The following is a 27,110-nucleotide window of genomic DNA, read 5'->3' on the forward strand; positions in this document are numbered from 1 at the left end:
CCAGTCAGACCAGGGCAAATATATTTATCCAGGGGCAGAAAGCCTTGACAGATTTTGGAACTATCAGAAATATGACCCGTTGGCATAGCAATGGTTGAGGAAAGAAATATGTCTTCAGATACCTTAATTGCACAAGTATTAAAAAGAAGCCAGGAGGCCACATGAGGTATGACAGGGAGGCAGTGGAAGGGGAATGCAGGCTTTGCAAGTACAGCCTCAGGGATGTCTCAGGGAGAGGAGCACCTATCCCGTAGCACACTTCGCCTCATTCAAGGAAGCCACAGCATATGGCTTAGAGCTGGCCGGAGCTGCAACTTAGGGACACAGAGCCATAAGTCCCACAGGAAGTTTTTCTGTGCATTTGCTAGAAAGTACTAGGTCTGAGCTGAAAAAAGCTGCATGCGTGTGTGCAGTACTCATAGGTTTGAATCAGCACGTGGAGGGGAAATACTTTTCTGCTGTTGGAAGAATGAATGGGAGACCAGTGGTTACTCTGAGAAGTAACTCTCTGAGGGTGAGAAGGTCCTTCCCAGACCTGCAGTATTGGTTGATCCTCAGCTCTCCATCTCTGTGCCCTTGAACAATACTACTCTGCCTTGGATTTTGTACCCATAAAGTTTTAGATGTTAAAATCTCCTGCTAGCAAGTGTTTGGCTATCTCCACACCCATGCTTCCTCAGTTTCTCCAGCCTCTGCGTTACTACCCACAGGCACACAGCCCCTTGCACTACCACAAGCCCTCTAGGACAGGTGCTCAGTCCATGTTGTCCCATGCTCACTTGTGCCAAGGGAAGAGGAATTGGCTGTTTTAAGATTGTAAGCAGCCCAAATGCCTTGTCCTCACCTCCTGAAGCTTCTGCTGCCCTACAGAGGAAGCCTGGGCCATGGCAATGGTGCTTGTGACTCTAGATGGGGAGAGCATGGTGTGCAACCCACCCCTCTGTGCCCTGGTCCTTCCCACTGGCTAGGTGGGATTTGTAGGAATGGCTGCTCTGCTTCCCAGGGATGAGGGAGGGTGTTGGCAGCTGGGGCTGCTGGCAGCTGATGGACTGAGGGAGAAGTGGGACTGTACATCCCAAGACTGAGGGGGTCACCGGTCCTGTTTTCAGGCACGGGGAGAAAAAAGTGTAGGAGGACTGGAGACAATGTAAAACACCCTTGTGCACAGCTTCCGTGCTTCATCTGAACCAAGCTGGCTGCCCATGCCTTGCTTTATTTACTTCACAAAAAATACGAACACAGGCTTTCCGCTGTTTCTTCATTACCAGAACTGTGCTGCCCTTTTTGTTGTTTTTTACTTCAGCAAACAGTGATGGGCTCCATCCCTTGAGGTTAGCTGTCCATCTGCACTCTCCTTGGGCTCACAGGTCAGCTCTGATGTTGACGTGTTTGGACAAACATGAAATAAGGCTTCCACAAACCACCAGTTATCTTTTGGCCTTCACATTTGAAGTGAATTGGTTCAACTCCTAGCTTGATAAATATCCATGTTCTTTCCACACACTCCTCCATCTCTGTCTGTGACCCAGGTGCAGGGTTGATGTGGGTGATCTTACTGAAGAAAAGCCAGTAAGTGTTTGTGTGAAGTGCTGTGACCTCTGTGGGCCCCTCAGGGCCTGCAGCCATTCAGCTGAGATCACCTGTACCTGGCTGTGCACAGGGGTGTTCCTGTCCTTCCCCTTCCCAAGACAGGCACCATTGCAGCCAGTCAGTGCGAAGCGCTGTTGTTCTGCTGGAATTTCAAGAAACGAATGTTGCCAGGCTGGTCTGGGTTGCAAAATCACTGTGTGTGAAGCTTTCAAAACCTTTCATGTATATGACCTGATTGGAAGACTTTGAATAGGAAGAAGCCCTGTCTGGGAGAAAGGGCAAACAGACAGAGTGCTGACATTTACATGCAACCTGAGCACCTCTGGACAGCCTGTGGGTCTTTTGGAGGCAGGTGCAGGTAAGGTGAAATCACTTCTGCCCTGGATATCTCCTACCTGACAGTCCCAGTGAAATAACTATGTTTATTTACTTTCTGCTGTTTTGGAGGGTTGGCAGCAGGTTTCTAGCTGGCATTTTCAGAGCCCAAAGCAAGGAAAATAGCACTGCTGTCCCCTGCCTGCTTTTCTTTTCAATGCTTTGGATCCAGTTCAGGCACTGTCAGGACTGCTGGCAACTTCATGCAGCTTACCAGGGCTGAGCCTCTCCCCTTTCCCAGGAACACACTGGCATCAGATGTATATCAAATGTATATTTCTGAAGTAATTCCAGAGTACAACATTTTCTTATCAATAATAATTGTAGGTCTGCATTGTGATGAGAGGAGACATGAGTCTGGCCACAAGTGATGGAGAAGGACGTAAAAACATAGGGTAGGATGGGTAAATGAAGAGGCAGAGAAGGTGAGAAGCAGTCAGGGTGGGAGAGGGGCAATGCTCTCTAGTCTCTGAAAGGTATAAAGAATTGTGTGCTTCACACAGCCTCTTAAAACCATCTTCTGTGCATGGACAATACTTATTCATCTTTAAGAAAACGGGTGAGCAGTCTCCTCTGCTTTGGCATCCCGTTAATCCTGTTTTCAGATGTGATACTGTTGTAAGCCATTGGCAAAGCAGATGATATTGCACATAATCTGGACTGTAAAAGAACATGGAAAAGTTTCCAGGCTGCTCAGCAGGGGTGACCTTGGTGTGTTTTCTGAAAGGGAAGCCCTAAGGATGACACTGCCCTGCCAAGCTCAAAAGTACCATGTGCCCAGAATGCACAGCTACTATGTGGTTAACTGTGTGGTTGCTCATTGTCTTTGGGAGTGCTTTACAACAGTGTGTGGGTGGTAGATTCAGCAGGAAAATATTTGATTATGCTGAAGAAATTCTCTGATGTATTGCAGCTGTAAAACCTCTTGCATTAGTCAAACAATAGCACTCCAGCTACCTTGTCCATCACATTAGAGATGACTTATATACTTACGACACAAGTGTGCGTGTTGGCTTGCTGCCATCTTGCATTCCTAGCTGAGGTCAGCCTTACACGGCGTGACCTTATTTCCAGGCTTTTCTTGTCTGTGGTGTTATGTCCTTCCCATTTAGTAAAGAGCTTTCTGCCTCATGGAAAGCAGGAATTCTGCTTTCACATTATCTTGATCCTAATTAAGGTCCATATATTCTCATCATCACAAACATCACTAGTAAAATGCCACCTGCAACAACAAGTTCCAGGGCACGAACTTTAAGGCAATCCTGAAATGTGCAGCTGCAAGCAGTCATTTCCTTGAAAGGAATCTCAAGCCCAGCACTTCAGAATTTTAGGAAAGTGTTCTTGATCTGCCTGAAAAAAATATGTATTACTTCTATCCTCCTGGTACCACTACCCAGCTTTTCCGTTTCTCTCCTCCTGGGTACCCTTTCCTGCATATCTTGATTCATCCTTCACCTTTCTTCCACTGAAATTCCTAGCTCCAAGCAAGTATCTGATCCAGCTGTGCAATCACTGCAAACTGCAGCCCGACTACTGATCCCAGGAAGAGCAGAAACAACAGGTTATGCTTTCCTAGCCAGTGCCTAAACAATAGCTGAAAACTTGGTGCCATAAACGCATCGCATTTCCCTTGCAAACCTAGCGCCTAGGGACCTTAAGCATCCTATGGCTAGTGAGCAGATGGGTTTTTTTCCACCCAGCATGATGCTGTCCGTGTCTTGCAAGTAAATTTCCCATGGCACCAAACCAGTAACTGCTAAAACAGCCTGGTCTGAGTAGTTAAGCACTGACATCGTGAAGCCCCATTGGAATCCATAGCTGAAAACTCCACCAGTCCTTGTTCTCCTTGTGCCTTGTCCATAGGCACAACATAGGCAATGGTAACAGCGGTTGTGGTCACCTCACATGTGATACCTTTGTCACTAGGACACTCAGTGGGTCCGAGAATACCCACAGAAACTCAAAGGCACTTCTGCATGTTTTGAGGTTCTCCATCCTAAAATATATCATTCATTACCATTATGTTTCATAGCTTCTGTGCGATGCCAGAGCTGAGAGCACTCTAACATTAGTGCGTCACAAGCTCAACTATTCTTTCCTAAGACACATAAGTGTTAAGCATCGTAAGCACATAAAAAGTTTAAAATTAAGATGCAAAGGAAATGCGCCTACTGCACCATTGTAAGCTAGACCTTAATCAAGAATACAAAAGCAATTTTAATAATGCTGCATTTCACTGAGTAGCTGGAGGATGAGAACAAACTCAGTAGGGGAGTTTTCTACTCAGTGACATTTGCATTTTCACTGATGCTGTTATGAGTGGGGAAGGAAACTAGGTGAATACAGACAGTGGCCAGTTCTCCAAGCAGAAATGCCTGTGAGATCCATCCTGGCAGCCCAAGAGCAGCCTGGAATTAATCTGGCTAAGGGTGGCAATAGGGCTATTAAAAACAGTTGATTGAGTTGTAACTTTACCTCCAACCTTTACAAAATCTTGAACTCTCTACTTTCAGAGAATAAACAAGACTTATTTTATCTTTGTGTGGTTGGAAAACAAACTCGAAGTGAGCTGAAAGCATGCCATTTCTTTGAGAGAGATTACCCAGTAGCTCAGCTAGACTGGCATGTTCCTGGAGCTTCTGCCCAGCACACCTTGTCGTGTCCCTGAGAGCCGGGGTGTGTGTGTCAGCCTGGGGCTCAACAAAGCCAGATGCATGAGAGGGGCTCTCTCCTTGAAGGTAACCAGTACTGTGATGCTGGAAAGCAGTGAGCAAGTTCACCACTTGTAGACAATTCTTGCCTCTTCTGAACTACATGCTAGACCCCAAGTGAGAGATCAAGTGGATGGCAGGAATATAACCACGACCTACTCTAGTACTTCCTCTGCCTAATATTTTTGCATGTCTCTCAGTCAGTTAGGAATCTTGGAAGGATTTACTCTGTGGGTTGAGGTTTTTCTTTCATATGTCACCAGCTACAGTCAACACCTACTACGGCTGAACTTATGAACTGCAGCTGAAATAGTAAGCTATCTATGGAGACACCTAAAAGATGTCAAGAATTTTTATCACATGCTTTTTCTCATACAGATAAAACCTTCTAGTGAACGGTTTCCCTCTCATACAGGATGCCATAGCTAAAGGGTGGTATAGAAACCTGCCCTGACAAAGTGGCCTAAAACCTCAAAAAATGAAGTGTGTCTCAGAAAGTGCTGGAAATAGCATTACTGTTGCTACTAAGCCTGCAACGAAGGGCTTGCTTTTGTCACGCAGCGTTCACAAAAGGAGAAGCATGGTATGGGCCTCAGTGCTCATTTTGAAAGCTCAAGCGAGGACTATTGTCAGCAGCATTTCTGATGCCATTGAGGTAGTGACAAGCATTTCTATTCTCAACACAGGGACAGAAGATTTCAAGAACTCTTGGATGGTGCCTGTCTCCATGGCACTGTTTTAGGACTGAGGATAAAAGCTATGTGGCAGCCTCAGTCTCTTATTGAACTGCCTGTGGGATGGAGCTGGATTTCAGTTCTGATACTGCGACTCCTGCTGAACTAGTTAATGCACTACATGGTGCTCTGATTTCAGCACTTGTGAGACTGTATCTCATGTTTCATGCAGGGGCAGGGAGATTTGCATCTGTCACTTCTCTTGGCTTCTCTTGGCTCTTTTTATTAGGTATGAGGTTGGAAGTAAAGGTCAGGGTCCTGGGAGGCCCACAGAGAAGTGTGATGCAATGTGAGGACACCGTGTGGAGGACCATGTTGCAGTTCATGCATGGGCTGCTTGTTTAGGCCTTTTGAGCTGATGTTGCTCTAGGTGACCCATATCAGGTTCAGTATTGCAGGGCTTACTGGACCAAAAGCTTGGAGCACAAAGACAAAAGAGCTGAGCTGCTGTGCTGAATCAGGAGAGTCTTCGGACTCTGGTCTGCAGGAGGTCAGGAGGCAAGAGCCAGGACGGTTCTTCCTGGCCTGGCGTCAGCTCTGTGAACTGGTGCAGAGGTGAGACCTCCTCATTCCAATGAAACAAAATCTCCTTGTGCTACACGTCCTCTACAGAATAGGAGGAAAACGTTTTCATTGTACTCTCATTCATCCACTCCTTCTGCTTCTAAAGTTTTGAACAGTTTACTCCAGTCTCAGGGCACTGGAAGTGATCTCCCCTCCTTATATGCACAAACCCACACACTCCCTCCTGCCTTTCCTTTGGGTTGTTTTCTTCCACACAGAACACCAAGAAATGAAGTGCCACGAAACCCTCTCTGATTCATCACAAATGTGGGGAACATCTTAATCAGAAAGGGGAGATAAAGTGCAAGGACACTGACAGCACCTTGCTTCTGGCTGGCGAGGTGAGGCCTGCTTCCAGCGAAGCCAGCTGGAACATGGCACCCTTCGCTGTCTGGAGGTTCAGACTGGGGAGTTCAGTGCTAAAAGGAAACCTATTTCCAAAGCTGGGCTGTTTGCACTCCCTTTGACCACATGTCCCACCAGTCTTTGCACTTTGGGGAGCCACGGACAGGCCTCAAACTTTGCTGAAAGCCTATGGAGGTGCAGTGGAACAGCAAAGGAAAGCTAGGATGTTTGCAAACTGTCTGCACGCACAGGTGATTCCTACATGCCATTGGCAAGAGTAAAGTGAATCCAAAAAAGATGAGGTAAGACTGTGGGGCCTGTTCTACTCTACTGCAAATATCACTTCTAATTCTGCATGTTTTCAGGAACAGTTTGGGAGAAGATTGCAGAGTTTCTTCTTGTGGCATTGAGGAGGGACATGTTTTGTTGCTATTCTTCATCTATGTCAGAGTGACCTGTGCATCCTATAGAATCACAGGATGGTTTGGGTTGCAGGGCCCTCCCCAGCTCCCCCAGTGCCCCCCCTGCCATGAGCAGGGACATCTGCACCAGCTCAGGTTGCTCAGAGCCCCGTCCAGCCTGGCCTGGGATGTCTCCACGGATGGGGCATCCACCACCTCTCTGGCCAACCTGGGCCAGGCTCTCACCACCCTCAAGGGCAACAATTTCTTCCTCATGTCCAGCCTGAATCTCCCTCCTTTAGTTTAAAACCATCACCTCTTGTCTTGTCGCAACAGGCCCAGCTAAAAAGTCTGTCCCCATCTTTCTTATCGGCCCCCGGTCCGGAAAGGCCGCACTAAGGTCTCCCCAGAGCTTCTCTTCTCCAGCTGAACCCCCCAGCTCTCTCAGCCTGTCCTCCCAGCAGAGCTGTTCCAGCCTCGGGTCATTTCTGGGGCTCCTCTGGCCCCTCTCCAGAAAGTCCATGTCTGTCCTGTGCTTAGGGCTCCTGCACAGCTTCACATTATTCAGGGCAGAAACTGGGTTTGGAGCTGCTCAGCATTACAGATTTATAGCTGTTAAAACAAAAACTAACTCAGAATCTATTTATAAAGATGTGAGATAGCACCAGTAGCTGAGTGACATGTTGTAGCTGCTACAGTTCCTGAAGACCAGGGCAAGTTTCTGCACAGTAAGCAGACCCACAGCTCCTCTGGCTTGCTCTGCTCCATTCTCCTAGTTTGGCGAATGAAGCTGGGGAGCATTTAGCTCCTAAAATAGCACTACACATGACACCATGAAGAAGTACTAAATCCATTCCTGAAAGCAATATAAACAGATTCAGGGGGGATTATGCTAGACCTTGAAGCCCCGATGTTTGGCTATGGTTGTTCAGACTGGAAAGCAGCTGCTTTTACCTCATAGCACTACTGGATTCATGGAGAAGGGGCACAAAATTCCTTTTTCAGCTACTACACTTTGATCACAAAAATAATCTGCAGCAGGACGTCCTCAGAAGATTTTGTTTCTTGACTAACATGATATCCCAGAGTGTGTGGTGCTCTGAAGGCGTGTCATTTCTCATTTTCTAAACAGATGCAAAGTGAACTTTCTTCCCCCAAACACCACAGGTTTCCGCTTCCCTTTGTGAGAAAATGTTTAACTACATCTGTGAAAATCCTCTTTGGTTCTGTTGGCTTGTATAGGTTGGGTCTTGTATCAGTTTTCCCTCTCACTATGTCATTTCAGTTTGAACAATTGGCTTTCTGCTGCCTTTCTGTGCAGTAAATAATTTCCAGATATGTCCCAGGGCTGCAGAACTTCTTTCTGTTCACAGACCTCCTTCATAGTCCAGAGAGTGACAAGGAAACTACTGATTATTCCCTCTCCTGATTAGCTAAATCGAATAATTAACATGTGGCTGACAAGGGAGGACAGAACTTGCTGGTGTTGTCTGCCAGTGCTAAATTACACTTCCACAGCACGAGGAGTTTTAGCTTGACTCCGACATCCTCTCTGGAAAATTGGGTGGGATGTAAAATCTTGTCTAATATTGAATCCATTCCTAATAGCAGTGATCCTTGCTTTATCACAGGATTACAAGTAGTCTTCAGATTTTCCAAGCACCAGGATCAAAGCCTGCATTTGGTACTCCAAGACAAGACTGTCTTGGCTTTATCAAACAGGGTGATATCTCTCACCAAGCCTTTTCTGTGTAGTTGTGGAAAAAAATCACTACCACCACCTCAACCCCATTCACTTCTAATTGTGAACAGGCTGCAGAGAAATTTGTAATATTACAGCATTATCTTGGTAAATTTAGTTGCTTCCAGTAGATAACATTAGAGCAGTGCAGTCCTGATTGAGTTTAGTTCCCATCCCTGCTTGGGCTGCTGGAACAATCTCTCTGTTACTCTCTGCACAGAAGTGGATTTTTTTTTCTCCTAACACTCAAAATAAGTTGGGTTTAAAACGTTCTTCTTCTTTTCTGTTGTTACCGATAATGTCAAAAGTAAGTTCTGACAAAAATATGTTATCCCGCTGATTGTGCTTGGGCATAGCATTGGTGGACATCACAATGCCTCCACACAGATCTTCAAAAGCCATTCTTTAAAACGCTTGTCTTCAAGTCAACTCACATTACTCATTAATCAACAATTTACATTAGAAAAAAAAATCTACAAGAAATGTGGGTGGTATATTCTATTGTTTACCTTCACATTACAGTAAGTGTAAATTAGAATCTGTCTTTATTTAACCATGCACTTGTGTATATTAAGCCAAGACAAACTGACTCATAAAAGACAACTCTTAACATTTGATTTTCCTTCTGTTTAGTTAAGACACATTCCAATTCTTCCTTATTGACCTACCATGGAATTATTAACTTACTACCCAATTCACAAAGAGCTAAGATTTAAATATTTCCCGATGATTCATCAAAGCTGCTAATCCATCAGGTTTTGCACTTGCAATGGAACAAAAGCTCAAAGTATTTTTCTTTGCAAGCAAAAGTGTGCATTGACTTGGGGAGAGAGGGGAAGCAGGGCATGTGTCTCAAGGACTTGGGCATCACAGATGTGGGGGATGGCACCTTCCCACATTGGGGATCCTTAGTCCTGAGTCCTTTCCTGAAATAAGGAACCTAACACAACCCTCGAGGACATCTGTATGTGTAGATATGTGCATGAATGTATGTATAAAGACAGATAAAATAGTAGTCCCTTCTTTACCCAATAGGCCTTTTACGGTTCTTGAAGCACGTTAGCATCCTATTGTTGCCCAAGTAAGGACTCACCCTGGAGAGGAGCCCTTATGTGCCCTGCTGGACCTGCTGACTGCCAACCCAAAGCTGTGACAGCCGAGGGCTCTCTCAGCCTCTCCTGCTCTGTTACCGCTTGACCATGTTCACCAGAATACTGAGAGAGATGCAGGATTTCAGGCTTTGGTGGGGTTACATGGCTGTTGGTTGGGATTTTGGGAATGACAGTTTCAAATGAAGTGGCCAAAGTAGTTTGACTTGATTACACTAACTTGCTTTTTTTCTTATTTGATATTGGCAGGTAGTCAGTATTATTCATTTGGTTTGGTTTGGTACCAGTATGTTTATTCAAAAGGAACGGTGGCTTGGGCTTTCTAGCTAGACTTCTGCAGAAACTGCTGTTCTTACACCACTGCCTGATGTTTGCAACTTTTACAAAATTTTGCAATTAAATCTTCTGTATTTAGCATGTGGTCAAAAATAATTTTCCGTTTGCTGAGAAAATTAGCAGAATGGTTAAACTACAGAGGAAATGGAGAGGGGGAAAGCAGCAGCAGTCTTTTGAGTATCAAAACTGATGTGACGTACATTTGCATATCCTAGTTGCTAAAGGACCTGGGTGGAAAAGAGGAAATTTGCCAGGGAAGCAGCTTTTTTGAGGGAAAAAAAATTCTGTGGTCTGTGTATATATCACTAAAACCACCTGAGTCATTCCCAGCTGCCTTTCATGCGGTGGAGAGCAGGGGCAAAGGCACTGCCTGCACTTGGTCCTTGTGCCCAGGGCAAGGGCCAGGACTGGCTGTGCTGTGGTTGCCGTGGCCGGGCAGGTCTCCATGTCCGCAGGGGGGACCCCGGGCTGGGCTGGGTTTAACTACACCTGGAAAGGTTGTCTGCACAGATGGCAGCAGCAGCTTACAGGCGGTGATCTGCACTACAGCTGGATCCCTGCCTTCTTGCTGAGCAGGGCCCTGGGGCAGACCTGCACTGGAAGAACCAGTGATGCAGCTCCCAGTCTGCCCTGTTGCCACCCAACCCAGCTGTCTGCTAAGGGAGCCAGGGCTGAGGAGAGACAGCAGAAAGAGATGGGAGGAGATGGGGAGTTCAGGGAGATGCAGGCACTATCCTCACAGAGTGAGAACCTGGTTCAGAGAACACTGAGGGTCAGACCCTTATGAGGAAAGGCTGAGGAGCTGGGGCTCTTGAGCTTGGAGAAGAGGAGACTGAGGGGTGACTCATTCATGGTGATCAATATGGAAAGGGTGAGTGTCAGGAGGATGAAGCCAGGCTCTTCTGGGTGACAACCAATGACAACGACAAGGGGCAGTGGGTACAAACTGGAACACAAGAGGTTCCACTTAAAGATGAGAAGAAACTTCTTCATGGTGAGGGTGCCAGAGCCTGGCCCAGGCTGCCCAGGGAGGTTGTGGAGTCTCCTTCTCTGCAGACATTCCAACCCGCCTGGACACCTTCCTGTGTAACCTCATCTGGGTGTTCCTGCTCCGGCGGCGGGGTTGGACTGGATGAGCTTTCGAGGTCCCTTCCGACCCCTGACATTCTGTGATTCTGTGATTCTGTGACCCATTTGTACATGTGTAATAGACGTAACTCTGGTGTGTGTGCAAGGTCTCCATCGCCTTTACATTGATGTTTTCTTCCAACAGAAACGACCTGGGAACAGCCAAGCAGTGTGCCTGGGACTCCAAAGAGCCCTGTGTCGCAGAGTTCTGCAGGTACTGTTTGGTGCTGTGCCTGACCACTGCATTGGGTGAATCTGCTTCCCTACCATTCAGCAGAGCAAAGGAAAATGCTGTGATTACGCAGGATGTATACTTAATGTACACAATCATGTGAGTGTAGCAGAGAAACATGGTGGGGCTTTCCCTTCTGATATGCCTTCTTGCCTTTTGTTTCCCTACTGATGCATCTTCTGGCTGGTTGTGTGAAGTGTCTGCTCAAAGCTGAGATGGCTCCTCCCTTGGAGCGTGGAGGCGGATGGTGGTTCGGAGAACAGGCTGCCTTTCCCAGTCCCACTTTCTGCTGGGACAGGGCAAGCAAAAAGCTGCAGCCAACCGTGGGCTGGCTGTAGCTCTTCCACATAGAACACATGCACAATGAAGCATTTTACCGTGTGGTAGCTACAGAGTTGACCACTTCATCTCTGTCCTGACTTGAAGTAACAGAGAAACAGCTGCATAATTGTACTGAAAAGCTTTAAGTACTGCAGAAAGACAAAGCAAAGCAAAAATTACTCTAGAATAAAAAGTGTTCAATGTAAAGGCTGTTGCTGCCAGCTGACTGTAAATAATGCAGCCTAGAGGATGTTGTTTTGTAGAATTTTTTCAAACTGATGCCCCTCATAATCAGCAGAGCTGAGTGGGAAGTATGCTTGAAGCTTGTGCATTTTGTTGTGACCGAAGGATTTGTAATGTAGTTGTGTATCCTGTTTTAACCCTACTTTGAGCATTATTCTTTGCTCAGCATATTCAAAAAATAAAGCAACCTGCAGCTGTATAGATGAACCATAAACATCTTACAAGGCTTGCTTTCTTGACATGAAAAGCTCATCTTCATTTAACCAGTGCTTTTTACATATGTAGTGCCCACCAAGCTGCTCTATCACTCCCCCTCCTCAGCTGGACAGGGAGAGAAAAATACAACGAAAGGCTCATGGGTCAAGATGAGGACAGGAAGACCACTCAGCAATTACTGTTATGGGCAAACCAGATTGAACTCAGGAACATTAATTTAATCTATTACCAATCAAATTCGAGTAGGATAATGAGAAATAAAACCAAATGTTAAAACACCTTATCCTCACCTCACCCTCCTTCCTGGGCTCAATTTCACTCCCAGTTTTCTCTGCCTCCCGCTCCGAGTGGTGCAGGGGGATGAGGAATGGTGGTTGTGGTCAGTTCATCACATGTTGTTTCTGCCGCTCCTTCCTCCTCAGAGGGAGAACTCCTCACACCCTCGCCCTGCTCCAGCGTGGTTCCCTTCCACAGGGTGCAGTCCTTCAGGAATGGGCTGCTCCAGCGTGCGTCCCCATGAGGTCTCCTTCTTAAATATGTTATCACAGAGGTGCTACCACCATTGCTGATGGGTTCGGCCTTGGCCAGCGGTGGGTTTCTCTTGGAGCCAGCTGGGATTGCCATTGGACACAGGGGGAGCTTCTAGCAGCTCCTCACAGAAGCCATCTTTGTAGCCTCCCCACTACCAAAGCCTTGCTATGCAAACCCAATACAACATAGGCTACTTCTTCAAGCACATCATTTTACCAAACAGTGTTATGGGAACTGTTTTGAGTTTGGGGGTCTCTTTATCTTGGCTCTTTCCTGTCATAATTCCTGATAAGGGCCTGCTGCAGGATCCTGAGGATGGACTGGGCCCGTGGCTGAGGTGTAGAGTCCAGTTCTGAGGTCTTACACATCATATTGCCAGCCTGTTGAGATGGGGAGAAGCATCTGTAGTTTCTTAGGCCAGAGGCACGGAACTCAAAAAGGCACTGTGATTTATATCTGTGTATTCAGTTATGCGATTAGGTTTTTAAATGTGCAATTATTCATTTGCTACCAGCAGCAAGCCTGCTAACTCTCCCGTCTGTCCTTACAGTGAATGGCTACCATGTCTCTGGGACGCCGGTACACCAGCTCGACTCAGGTCATATGAGCCTCCGAAAATCCAGCGGGAGTCCCCAGGTAAGTTTTGGGGGAGAAGCCAAACAGCGGTATCCAAGAACAAATGGATCTTCTGTTCAGTAGTTTAGGAATCTGCCCAGAGCAGGAAGCCAAGAAGCTTTTTCTTTTAGAAACTGTCAGATCAAACAGATTTGTTGCATCTAGAATAGTTAGTCTTTGTGTCCAACTGGTAAAACAGTACAAAATACCAAGATACTTTGGCTTTTTTTGTCGTATCACTCCTTTATGAAAAATCCACCAAGCCACTTCAGTCACTATTAACAACCCTACAAATTTTCCTGCCATCCAGCATGAAGCCTGAGCCTGTCTCCAGCACAGTCCTCTCTCTAGACTTGCACATCTGCCCATGTCTGTATCTCATTGTATTTTCTTGCAGCTCCAGCTTTCCCTCCCAAAGACAGTATTCACAAAGAATTTGTCAGCAGCTTTTTTCTCTCAATTACTTCATCCATTCCGGCACGTCCTTTTACAGGCCCTCCTCTGTGCCTTGCATGGCCTGTGCCTCACCCATCTCATCACTCCGGGCTAGTGTTCAAAACACTAACCAGTGGACAGCCAGTCTCCCCTGCCTGTTTGTCCAAATTTTCAATAAATATTCCTGCATTTTTTATTGCACCACTTCATGTCCCAGGGAGAGTCTTCCCTGCAGGTCTGCAGATGGAGCGCAGGGCCTTCTTCCAGCTCCTCCCATGAAACTCTCCACTCCTGCCAAAACAGCAACAGCTCAATGAATAGCTGGTGGGTTGCACTCCTGTTGGGTTGTGCTTCCCTGCCTGCTGGCATTTTTACCCCGATGGTATCGGACCTGAGTTCTCTGTATCATTTCTATATTAACTGGTAGGTTCTTCTGCAGTGCGACTCCTTAAATATTCCCAGTGAAATGCATGTTTGATTTGCATGCTGCTACCATGCTGACCTGGGTTGCCTGTTGCTCTCAGCATCCCTCTGATATTCCCTATTTCTTGCTCTAAATTTTGTGTTGTCTGCCAACTGTCCCTCTTTGCCTCAGCCCACTTTTTCGCCCACTGCCTCCCAGGTTGTGGTCTTCAGCCTTGCCGTCATGTGCGCTGTTTCAGCTAAGTCAGCACTTCTGGTTTTGCTTCCCCACCAGTTGATTGATGGCATCTCCTATGACACAGTCCAGCACTTGGGACTCCCTGGTCCTTCCACATCAAACATCTTTATGTTACTGCCCATGCTTCTTCTCTGAGCAGTTTGCACAGGCTGGAGGCAGAGCATGTGGGCACCTAAACTAGGTCAAAAGCATTTTAGAAACTGATGTAGTGCATTACCAGACACCCCTGTCCTCACATCTGCTGTGACTCCCTCAGAGAACCAAAATAAACTTGCAGGCTGTGACCAATTTTTTTAAAAAGCTATGTTAATCCTTGTGCAAAAAATGGCATTTCTCAGGGCATCTGAATCACAATGTTTTTGCAGTTGGCTTGGTGCACAAGTGAGATTAACTGACTCCCCTAGAACTTCCTTTGTAGCAACATTTGCCACCTTCCATTTTAATGTGCTGAGTCTGACTCAAGTTTATAGCCACCTTTTTGGTCAAATTCAGATGAGAGAGACACAGGGAGTCCATTGCCATGCACTGGTTTGCTCAGTTGACTTAACCATCAGACTCACAAAAATCCCTTTCATTACTTTTCGCATTCACTTCAACAGTCTTCATGATACTTTCTTTCCATTGCTCCTTTATTACAGGTTTTTCCAAATTGAAGTCCTGGCTTCATTCCTGCTTTGAACCTATAACTAGCTGCTGGTGCCATTAATTCTAAGAGCAGCTTGTGTCCATGCCAGCTTGGGAGCCTGCTTTCCCTGGGATCTGTGACTGCTTTTGCAGAAGAGTCCTTAGTAGGGCAAACATCTGACCATAAACTGTTGGTTGCAAGAAGCTATTCTCTACACCCTCAAACTCTAATACACTTTGGCCGGTCCTTATCCTACTTGCCTGCCTTGGGTCGTCCCCAACAGCTTTGCCTTGACTGCCTCCTTGTCTGTTCTTGGCACAGGCTGTCTCCTGCTGCAGAGCAGCTTCCACACATTCTCCTGGATGCTTTCTTAGACCTGGGTAGCAGCCATCATGCAAACAAACACTGGCAAGATCCCTCAGGCAAGCTCAGCCACATTTCTTGGAAACAGGTCAAGGGGGAAAAAGCCACAACTGAGAACAACGCAGAGCTGTGCTGTGCTGGGCGCAGGGCCAGGCCTTGTTTACACCTTCCTAGAGAGCAGCTAAATACTGCTCGTCCAGGTTGTCACAGCTGCCGCAGAGGCAGCAGCAGCGCGGCCCGTGCGGAGCCGCACGCGTTCGTCCCGGGGCACGTCGCTTCTGATGTGACTTGAGCTGGAAGTCGGGCTGTAGCCCAAAGGCAGCGGCTGTTCCGGGGCGCTGCACGACCTGGAGTGCGCTCCCTGTCAGTGCAGGAGGATCCGCGCTGGGGTCTACGGCAAAGCCCAGCGCCTGCTGCCAGGAGCGGACCCGCACGCTGCGATCGGCTCCCGCTGCCCCCGAGCCGGCAGCTCGCGAGCGGCCGGGCCAGGACCGCACCGGGACCGCACCGTCCCGGCAGCGCGGCTCGGCCCCGGCAGCGCGGCTCCGTCCCGGCAGCGCGGCTCCGTCCCGGCAGCGCGGCTCGGCCCCGGCAGCGCGGCTCGGTCCCGGCAGCGCGGCTCCGTCCCGACAGCGCGGCTCCGTCCCGGCAGCGCGGCTCGGTCCCGCCTGCAGCCCGCGGCGGGGGCGAGAGGCGGAGCGCGGGGCCGGTGCAGCCGCCAGGGCCGGCCCGCCTGGCCAGGCTGGGAGCGGGCTCGGCTGCCCGGCTCGGCCCGGCCCGGCTCTGCCCTGCCCGCCATTGGCCGCGCGGGCGGGCGGCGGCGAGGGGAGGTGGCCTCCAGCTCCCCCCGCCCTGCGCCCAGCCGAGCAGCGCCGCTCTGAAGCGAGCCGAGCCGTGCTGAGCTGAGCTGAGCCGACCCATGCCCAGCCGAGCCGAGCTGAGCCCGGCCGAGCTGTGCTGAGCCGTGCCGAGCTGAGCCCAGCTGAGCTGAGCGGCGCCCGTGCCGAGCCGCGCCGAGCCGAGCGGTGCCGGGCTCAGCCCAGCCGAGCCGCGCCGAGCCGAGCGGTGCCGGGCTCAGCCCAGCCGAGCCGCACAGCCGGGCCATGGGGGCCGCGTAGCGCCCGCTCGGCGCGGCCCGCGCCCGCCATGCTGGGCTCCGAGGGCGGCCGTGACGCTGCGCCCCGCTTGTCTCCACAGGCCCCGGGGTCCCCGGCGGCGCCGCGGCGGCAGAGCAAGGAGAGCAGCCTGACGGTGAGTCCGGGGCGGCGGGGCCGGGGGAGGCGGGCGGGCACAGTGATTTTGGTGTTTAAACACTAATAAGTCGGAGGCCCAGGTAGGCTTTGGGATCTCCGTCCAGGGCAGAATTCCGGAATAATTTCCTATTGGATTCTGGTGGTTCTGGGATGAGCGGGAGGTAAGAACAGACCGAGGAAGGGCAACATGCGTGCTCCAGAGATGCCGGCTGCGGGCCAGGTGTCCGGAAAAAACTTCATCTGGTGAACATCCCCCTGCCCTAGCAGCCCCTGTATGTGAAGAAGCTCTGAAAGGTGAGGACCGAGGAGATGGGTCGTTGCCTTGCTAGGGCAGCATCTATTTTTTTCTCAGAGGTGTCAGAAGGTATTTTTCTGTGCCAGAGTGTATGAGTGAAGATTTCTGATGAGAAGTGTAGGCAAAGATTTTAGGTTTCACTATGAAGTTAATCTTACACATAGCTGACTCAATTAAGATGTTCTCGGTATCATGTTTACAGACATTAATATCTTTTGTATGCCTGGTGACCTCATTGGAACACAATTTGCACTTCTGGAGTCCTCAGTGCAGGACAGATGTTTAGAAACAGGAAGGAAATCAAAATAGATTAATGACAGTAACTGGAAATAGAAAGGTTTATTTAAAAGGAAATAAGAAAGAAAATGAATGAGCAGATGAATGAATTGCAGTGATAAAGGAGGAGCAATAAACATGCTTACAGCTGCAAGCATTGGCAGAGTGTAAAATCCACAAGAACAAAAGGAATAATTTAATGTTATATATCATTGTTAACTGTTACTATGAGGAGGAGGTTGTTGGCTACATGTTCACATGCAGCCTGTTGATTTAGCCATCAGTAGACGCAATTCCCCAGGTTTCTGGTGACAGGGACAAGGGTTCAAAAGGAGCACATACAGGTGTCACTGACTGCAGTACAGGTTGGTCATTGCCATGTAGGTACGGGATTGTGTTTTTAGGGAAAAAAAAAGAATCAACAGTTTACTTGATTATCCAAATCAGTCATTAAGAAGGAAGAACCTATTTTTACTGTTAATTAGTGTATTGAGAGAGTGGTATGTTATGAAGTAAGTATGAATCTGTTGATCTGGGCAGATTTGCAAATGTCCTGCGGAATCTGCAGGACTGCAGGGGCTGGAAACATGTCTGAGCCACCTACTGCAGCCCCTGCCTGCCCAGGTCGGACGGGCTGGAGCAAACCCGGGGCTGAACGTTGTGTCAGAGGCACCAGACAGGGTCCTGGGCTGGGCTGTATGGGGGTACAGGGTGCAGCACAAGAGTGACAGTGCTTGTGTTCTGAAATACTCACTGTTCACTGAGGGTGGATTTTACTGTCATATTTGCTGACCCATCTGGCATCTGGTGGCATCTGCAAAGCAAGAAAGTATTGTGTGTTATGTCAGGGTCACCGGGTGTGTGTTTCTCCAGCGGAAGTCCAAAGCTTTCAAGTACAACCCATCAGGCACACAAAAACAAGCTAATTTTAACAGCTGTTTGCTCCAAGCCATTGCCTACATCAAGGAAGCATTGTGAAAACCAGCATTCTCATAGGTAGTGTAAACTGTAAAGCAATGTAGTTTTTCCCACTGTCTCCTAGGAGGTTTTATTTGTTGAGTGCCACTTGAGCTGATGTTGGGATGTTCTGGTTAACAGAGCTGCAGGGCACATCCTTAGCTTGCTGTCAGATGGTTTTTCTTGGTCTGTAGCAGTGCTCAGGCAGAATCCCTTCTTGCAGAATGGAATTTTGTGATTAACTTTGGGGCTCTCAGTCCAGCAAACCTCCTCCCAAACCGAAATCCTGTGATACGCAAACTGCAGACATCAGCTGGTGTCCAACCTGTCCCAGCTGTCTCTGTTTCACCGCTTTCAGCAGAGGGCTAGCAGTTCGATCCCATCTTCCTAGGAATGCATCTGCCTCTTCTACATCCAAGTAGCCATCTGGGAGCACAACTTCTGGAAATCCTGAAGGCAGGTGGGAGCTGGAGTATTTCTGATCTATATGCACCCAACAAGAAGAAGAGCATAGTGTTTTCTCTTTGGTAAATGAATGTTACCACACTGTGGTGTTTGTTTTCTTTGGAAGGGAAGCCCCTGCTGGGTTATATCAGAGGCTGTTATGAAACTGCTGCTTGCACAAATTACTGATGCTCACTTAGGAAGCAGCGGTGCAGGTCTGCGGTCTGTGTTGATTTTGCAGTGAGTTTCAAGGTGCACTCGTTAATCTTAGGCTGGATGGTTTGCTGATCCCTGAAGAGCTGTCTCTCTGACTGGGAGTTACCTGTGGAAGCTGAAACTCCTGGACCACAGGTGAGGGAGAGTTAAATGGAGAACGCACAGGGGGACATCGACTCAGGGACAAAGCTATGTCTGATGATACGGTATCTCTGAGTGTGGGTTTCTTTCTGAAGAATGATCTAGTGCCTTGTCAAGATACTGCATGACTCGGAAAATGCTGGCATTTTGTGTTGCTTATGTTGGACACATGAACGAACATGTGCTGCAGATGGGAAGAGGGGCAGCCTACATGCAGTAACTTGGTATTTTCTGGTGCTGTGCTCCTTGCCTGACACAATGTGATGAACACAGTGTGAGGCTGCACATTCAGTACCCTTCTCCCTTCTGCCCTGGGCATGGCAGAAACTCAGAAATCCCCTGCTGTGACAGGCACTGTCCCAGTCATCTCTGGACCAAATAAAGAGGGCTCCGAAACACTTCCCTTTGAAATAAGCACTGTATCAGTCGGCTTTTGTAACGCTGAGGACTTCAGTTGTCTATTCTCCCCTTCTGTCATACTGTAACTGTAGCTGTGGGATCACCCTGCCACTGCTGAATCCACATGCAAACTCATGATGTTGAGGCTACCTAGACAAAGCCTAGGTATTCCTGACCTTCCCTGTCTGGGCAGAGTTAAAACTACCCAAGCCTTAGACTGTGCCTAAGCTCTTCTGGGATCTCCTCTGGCCTTTGCATTTGACTCTTTTGCCCAAATGGTCCCATTTGGCAGGTGAACTCATTACATCTAGTGGGATTGGCCATTGTGCTTTTCGGGTCTCTGCTGAAATTGTAAAGCAGATATTGAAGTTAGGCAATCTGGCACAGCTGTGCTGTGTTTAAAGTACTGTGAATGTGCAGAAATCAGGAAAAATAACCTGCATTTTTAAGTTGAAGAAATGAGCAAGAATGTTGCCCCGCTTTAGTCGCTTTAGCATGGCACAGTAAGCTCACCCACTGTCTGCTCATTTATTTATATAGTGTCTTATGTAATAAACATGTAGTTATCTAAGCCTTGATCAAATTATTCTTGTTTTATTCATGTTGCTTGGCAATGTCCCAGTTACTGGTAAGTGCTGGTAGCAACTTCAAAGCCTCCTGAGGACTTTGAAATCATGAAATCATGAATGTTCACGTCCAACCAAAGTTTTCTGCTCCAGTGCACACTGCTCCTGTGCAAATCCTGTGTACTTACCTGCTTCCCTGTGACTTGGCTTCTTCTGTCACCCTCAGACACAGGCAAGAGTCACTGACAATGTAAACAACTCATTTTGCCATCACTGCCGATGTACTCATGTGAAATATAAGCTGGAATATGTAGCTGCTAAGAGTATAATTGCTTTTGCTTGTGATCAGTGTACAGGCAAAAGTGTTTTAATCTATTTATTGCGTTTGGTACACAACAGGCTTGTTGAAAGAAATACATCAACTCGTGTTGCTTGTCTGGTTTCCTTCTTCCCCACACTGTGCTTTGTTGTCAGCATGTTTTCCACAGTGTGTCTTCTCTGGCTGTGTCCCTTCCTCCCGGCTCTGTGATCCAGTGGTTTGTGATACCACTCGTGTCCAGTGGCAGCTGGAAGGACAGGCTGCTGTCCTTTGGCGTGATTGCTCAGCTGATGCTTGCAGTACGCCTTGCCGTCTTGTCATTAATTTTGCTTTGTTGCAAGCTGACAACAGCCACTATTTTTATTAGTGAAGAGGCTGGGCGAGGACTAGTGAGGCTGATTATCACCTTGGCTGTCCCCAGAGAGCCTGTGAAAGCGTCATGCAGGTCGTAACGCCTTGTTTTCTCTTAAAGTTGTGTGACTCCTGAGACAGGTGTTTTAATTTGTTTTGTTTCTTACTGGCACTTACGGCTGTAATGATCAGCTCTCGCACGCTCTTGTTCAGGCCTGGTTGGCTGGTTGGCATTGTTGAAAGAGATTAGCACTGGTCGTACCATGTTGTTTGAATTTGGACCTTGCACGTAGGCAGACCGGCTGTCAGGGATGCAGTTAGTGAGAGCAGAGGTCCCTGGCCAAGGGAGGGGGTGTCACTGCCCCTAGGACTGACAGAGCCATTTAATGCTGTTAAACATCACAGAATCACAGAATGTCAGGGATTGGAAGGGACCTCAAAAGATCATCCAGTCCAATCTCCCTGCCAGAGCAGGAACACCTAAGATTTGAAAATCTAATTATGGAAGGTTTATACCACATTTTACCATCTGCTCTTCTAAGTAAGAGTTATAATTAGTGTACACTGCTTTACACTGCTTAGTATTTTAAAGCCACTACCTTAATTTGGAAGCGTGACTCCTACGTAAGAGCACACAGCTGGATTGACATTGCACCGCACTACTTCTTTAAGTTTTTTTCTTTATGTGACTTCTTGAGGAGTAAACTTAATCTCTAAAGGCAGATAATGTCCTCAAGCATGCACAAAACAGTTTCATCTCAATATCACTATAGTCTGTCCATAAATAATTTAGCATGTGCTACGATTAACAAAAACAACAACAATAAACTAACCCCTACCCCCCCAACCAGAAAACAACTAACTAAACAATGCCACGGCCCCCTAGCCCTGCAACACTGTTTCCCGTTCTGAAGTTTTCTTTTCCCAGTTATCATTGCGAGATGCTTTGGCTCTCTTTACCATCAGTCACAAAGCTCATCAATGGGGCTATGCTGGTAAACCAGAGAGCTTTTTTTCCCAGCTATCTTTGATTTTTAGAAACAAGAAAGGGAGAATTTCAGGGGGAGGATGACACGGGGAGTGAGATACGGCCATGTTCTGCTCAGTGCCAGCCCCGTGTTCCCTCCCTGCTAGGAAACCCTGAAATATTTTAGAAATGTTCAGAAATACAGATCCGAGAGCTCCTGGTTAAATATGAGAAATCTGTGATGATGAAAGGAAAGAAAGAGTCACAGGATTTCCTCCACAGTCATTTTTAGGAATACTTCTAGAGTTTTGAAAGTTTTCATGCCCCCTCTGGGACTTTGTGTAGAAAACTGTAAGTTCTGTTAAGTTCTATTTACCACACAAATAATATTTTTTTCTTTTTCCTTTTTTCCTTTTTCCTTTTTTGTTTTCCTTTTTCCTTTTCATTTTCCCTTTACCTTTTTTCTTTTTTTTTAACGTTGCAAAAACGTCTACATTTTATTTCTTGAATTCCAACACCAATTTCCTTTTAAATGTGATACTAGACCCAAATGGCCTCATGATTTTTTCTAGACAATTCAGCATAATTTCTAGACAATTAAATATAAGCTTCTGAGAAGTGAAAGGTGTTTGATTTATTCATAAAGCTTAGAGTCTGATGATACTCTCTGAGAAGTACATGAATTAACTTTATTCTCATCCCCCGTTGATGTGTGTGTCACTGTTCCTGCTGCGTGTGTGAACGTGGTGCGGTGTGTATGATGCCTTCACCAGTCCAAGTGTGAGCATTTCCAGTGACTTGTGTTTATTTCTTCAGGGCATTAGTGATGTAATGGGGAGTCTTAGTAAGCAGCTTCCAACTGACACAGATTTAGTTTTTGTGAAACAGGTGCCATTTTTAGCAGGGAATATGAATTTCCCTTGCAGTTTCCCTTTGCAGTTTTTTAAGCTGCAGGGAACAACTCGTGTGCCGCTGTACATGCTGCTGCTGCATATCACCTCTGTGTCCTGGTGCGCGGTGCCGTTGTACCCTGCCTTCTGGTAAAGGCTGCAAAATACATTGAGGTGCCCATTTCCCCCTTCTCATTACCCAGTGTGACAAGGCTGGGCCCTAGAAATCTGCCTTAAAACACTGCTGTCTTCATGGGAAGCGTTTGGTCCTTTCTCGGTTGAAATAAGTGGTCGTCACAGAATCACAGAATGTCAGGGGTCGGAAGGGGCCTCGAAAGCTCATCCAGCCCAATCCCCCCGCCGGAGCAGGAACACCCAGATGAGGTTACACAGGAAGGCGTCCAGGCGGGTTGGAATGTCTGCAGAGAAGGAGACTCCACAACCTCCCTGGGCAGCCTGGGCCAGGCTCTGGCACCCTCACCAGGAAGAAGTTTCTTCTCATCTTTAAGTGGAACCTCCTGTGTTCCAGTTTGCACCCATTGCCCCTTGTCCTATCACTGGTTGTCACCGAAAAGAGCCTGGCTTCATCCTCGTGACACTCACCCTTTATGTATTGATCACCATTAATGAGGTCGCCCCTCAGTCTCCTCCAAGCTCCAGAGCCCCAGCTCCTCAGCCTTTCCTCACACGGGAGATGCTCCAGTCCCTTAATCATCTTCATGGCTGCACTGGACTCTCTCCAGCAGTTCCCTGTCCTGCTGGAACTGAGGGGCCCAGAACTGGACACAATATCCCAGATGCGGCCTCACCAGGGCAGAGTAGAGGGGGAGCAGAACCTCTCTGGACCTGTCTTTGGCAACACAAAACTCCCCTGAGCTGTGTGTTTCCACAGGAGACCTCGCAGCCATTCTCTGCAAGACCAACAGTAAGAGTGTAGGTAGAAACCAGGATAGCTTTTCCTTTCACCACTGCAGTATTGATGCTCCTGATGTGGAGAGGTGAATCGTTTCCAGCATCCCTAAAACTTCCATGCAATCTTTATCTCTTTTGCTTTCTTCTGCTAGCTATTTTTATCTTTGGCTAAATCCTGAGTTCCTGTAGCTTGGGAGTCTGCTCTGAAGAGGCAGCGCTTGTCCTGAGTGTTGATGAGGTGTGTTGTTCAAGCACACATGGTGGCTGTGCACAGGCTGCCAGGCTGGGGGGTTGTAGAAGCTGGGGGGGATGGAGATGCTGTAGAGGCTGAAGGGGATGGAAGGGCTGGCGTCCAGGTGACCTGCGGCTGTCACCCAGATTTTTTTGTGAAATGCAGCATCAAAGCTAGAAGTCCTGAAAGCCAGAAGCTGTTTAAACCTGTCTTGACCCTGCATGCCTTCACATGGTTGCCTGTAATATTGTCATTGCTGGCAATACTTTGTTTCCCACATCTCCCCGGCTCTGCGGGATGAGCTGCAGTGTTGCTCGCAGCGGAAGCAGTCTGCTGTGACACATGGCAGAGCAATTGTGCGCGGGTTCTGAATCCATCTCATTTTTTTTTCAGGCAAAACTATAATATATTGTATTATTTGAGAAATAGTGTGTGGCTGTGACAATGTAGAGGCCTGCCCAGGTGCCAGTGCAGCCTGCGGTCAGCGGTACCGTGGGATTTGGTGATTTGTGAAGTGAACCTTTTGAGGGTGCCGGAGCCTGGCCCAGGCTGCCCAGGGAGGCTGTGGAGTCTCCTTCTCTGCAGACATTCCAACCCGCCTGGACACCTTCCTGTGTAACCTCATCTGGGTGTTCCTGCTCCGGCGGGGGGATTGGACTGGATGAGCTTTCGAGGTCCCTTCCAACCCCTGACATTCCGTGATTCTCATTCTTGTCTCTCTCTGTCCTTGTGCGCCGGTCCAGCGCTGTTCCAGGTTGGTGCCTGTTGGATGCTCTCTGAAAGCAGTGATTTGGCTTAAGGTTTCTAGACAGTATTTTTAAGACATTTTGGCTGATCAGTTGTGAAGCTCCCTGGCGGGGGCGGGAGGAGTCTCCTAATGGGTGCTGGAGCTGTGCAGTGCCCATGGGCAGCTCTGCACAGGCCAGGGAGCGAGTCCGGCTCCTTCTGTGCTTGGCTGCTCCTGGCATGTGATGCGATCTGCTCCAGGCTTTTAGATGTAGTGATCCCTGAGTGGAGGAGGGGAGGGAACCCAAACTACTTAACCAAAAACACAGGGCAAGATGAGTTTGTGATGCTGTCCTGAGATAGCTGACAGGGAAGAGGCAGGAGAGGAAAACTTGAGCGGACACAGAAGGTGTCCTCAGTGAGATGTCCCTCATGGAAAGGCTTTGTGCTGGAGGCTGTGGTGGTGACAGAGGTCTGGGATAACCCCGGGGCCCATCATTGCGGTACGGGCAGGCCCAGCTGAGTGTGACTCCTCTGGCGTGTCCCCTGACACCGCGGGGTGCGAGGGGGAGCACCGGTACCTCTTGCACAGCCATCCCGCTCTGAACTGAGCTGACGCCTTATAACTCCTGGTGCGTGGTGTTTCTGATGGGAAGCATAAGGGAATGGGGAGGTGTTTGCAGCAGTTCCTGTTGCCTGTTGTTGGGATTGTGTGGCCAGGGGAGGCTGGGTCTGGCTGCAGACAAAGGCTCACCAGGGCATGGCTGCTGCCTGCAAGGTGATGCTGAAGTCAGAGCCTTGGTCTCCAACCTCCTGCAGGTCAGATTGAAGCCCAACGGGAGCTGGAAGGGAAGATACATGGTTTAGGATCCAGCTGAGGTGACAGAGGCATCGTGCATGTCCTGCTTTGAAATGGACTTCAAAATGGAAAGAGTGATTTTGTGGCGGAGGGGAGTGGAGGAGGCTCTTGCATTACATCCAGGACAGCCACTGAAACTTCAGCACGGGCAGACAGCAACAGAGCCAGTGTGGGTTTGCAGGAATGGCGTTATATCAGCTAAAGGCTTTGTCTGCTTTGCTCTAGCATGGTGGGTGTACACTGTGTCAGCACTTTGCAGTCTGGTGCTGTGTCCTTTTTGATCCTTTCTGAATAGCCCAAAAGCAGATTCACTGCCCGTGCAGCTGTGCTAACCCTGCCCACAGCTTTGTTTTTGGATTTCCTCTGAATGTTAACTGATCCAAAAAAACCCTCAGACCCATGCAGTTACATCTCTGAGTCTTCTATCCCCATTTTCTCTTGGTTTCTTGATTAATACACAAGTACTCAGAGTGTCCAGTGAACCTGCGGGTGCGATAAGAGGGGCTGCTTTTAGCGCGCCTGCCCAACAGAAATCTTAGGCGAGCATTATGTACTGGCAGTGAGTTCTGACTCTTACTGATATTTCCCCCGAAGGGCTTAACTGCATCCAGAGTTATTCTGCAGCATGTTGTGCAGTAGCTGTCACACTCTTCGCTTTCACTGTGCTTTTATCAGGCTACATTTTCTACTGTGATAACTTAATGAGCGCTTGCACTTTTTTCTACCTCTGTTTAATGACTGTGCGATGAATCTTGTCTCTCAAGTTGCTGTGGTTTTTCTGCACTGAAGGCTGACTGACATTAGAGACCCCTGTTCCTTTTTGCAGGGGGCATCACTTTCATCTGAAAAGGTCTCTGGGATGGATGGAAGGGCTGTGCACTGAAAAAATAACCCTTTTTTTGTAATCCTCTAAGAGACTGACATAGCCAAGATTTTCTGATGAGATATGCCAGTAGTGCCTTCAGTGCTCTCTGTTGCTCATGGTAGTTCTTATGTTCAGGGTGTGCTTTAGGGTGCTTCACATCAGGATTTTTGCCACAGTCAGGGATCCAGGAGAACTCCCTGTATGGCGCTTTCCAAATCAAGCAGGTTTTCCTCATCCAAAACCGATAGTTTATTGACACTCCTGCTTTCTCAGAGGAGCTTTCTGGGAATACTTAGCTGCTGTTTCTGTGCAACAACAATTTTTTCTTTACTGACATGCATTCACTGTGGATTTTCTGATTGGAAGTGTTTGTATATCACCCTTCATTTGCATATTTCTCATCAACAGCTAAATTTCATTTCCTTTTAACTCTCTTTTGCTTTTTTTTACAGATAAACTGTGTGACTTTCCCCCACCCTGACGTAATGCCAGAGCAGCAGTTGCTGAAACCTTCGGAGTGGAGCTACTGTGATTATTTCTGGGTAAGTGGGCAGCCAGCCACATGCCATATTGCAGCTCCTGAGCTTTCAAAAAAGTGGAACAAACAGCCTGAGTTGCAGTACAAGGTAAAGGAGAATTTGGGCTGAAACACAGTGCATTAGATCAGCACCAGGGGGACTGAGGACACCAGTGAAGATCAGATGGAAACCATCTCACTGCTCTGAGATGTGGGCGATTATCAGAAGAGTGTCCAGAGAGGCAAGGTCAGCTGTCAGGAGATAGTTTTGGTCAGGAAATGGGGAGGATGTAGGACAAACTACAAATCTCAACATACCTCAGCCAAAAGAGCTGTGCAGCAGAATGGGGGATAGTGAGCTGGCTGAGAGGGAATATTATTTCAGTGTTTCCCAGAGCATGAGAGCTAGGGATGCACAAGGAAACTGGGGGTATAGCATTTAAAACAAGCAGATAGTTACAGACTTTATGTTAAATTGTAAAACTGACAGGATATTCTGGAGGCCGGACGATACATTACTTTTTAAAGGATGAGGTTTGCAAAGGACAGACGCAACTCAAATTGAGCAGTTTTAATGCAGCCTTCAGCATGGGAAGTCTCCAGTGGCTGTGTTTCTGTGTGTGCCCTCTCATTCTTAGCTCTGCTTTCA

General features: G+C 47.9%; 1 protein-coding gene across 3 annotated transcripts in view; it reads left to right on the plus strand.

The window, feature by feature from the left end:
• GAS7 (growth arrest specific 7) overlaps nucleotides 1–27,110 on the plus strand; it is a 107,168-nt gene that overhangs the window by 47,486 nt on the left and 32,572 nt on the right. For 2 of the 3 annotated variants that reach the window (XM_065647773.1, XM_065647774.1), the window contains exons 3-6: nucleotides 11,180–11,248; nucleotides 13,128–13,213; nucleotides 16,474–16,527; nucleotides 26,397–26,486. In XM_065647773.1, the coding sequence (XP_065503845.1) occupies nucleotides 11,180–11,248; nucleotides 13,128–13,213; nucleotides 16,474–16,527; nucleotides 26,397–26,486 (299 nt within the window). The remainder of the gene's footprint in view (nucleotides 1–11,179; nucleotides 11,249–13,127; nucleotides 13,214–16,473; nucleotides 16,528–26,396; nucleotides 26,487–27,110) is intronic. The other variant, XM_065647775.1, reaches the window with a different exon arrangement.

The sequence above is a fragment of the Caloenas nicobarica genome, chromosome 18 (assembly GCF_036013445.1).
Source record: "Caloenas nicobarica isolate bCalNic1 chromosome 18, bCalNic1.hap1, whole genome shotgun sequence".
NCBI classification, from domain to species: domain Eukaryota; kingdom Metazoa; phylum Chordata; class Aves; order Columbiformes; family Columbidae; genus Caloenas; species Caloenas nicobarica.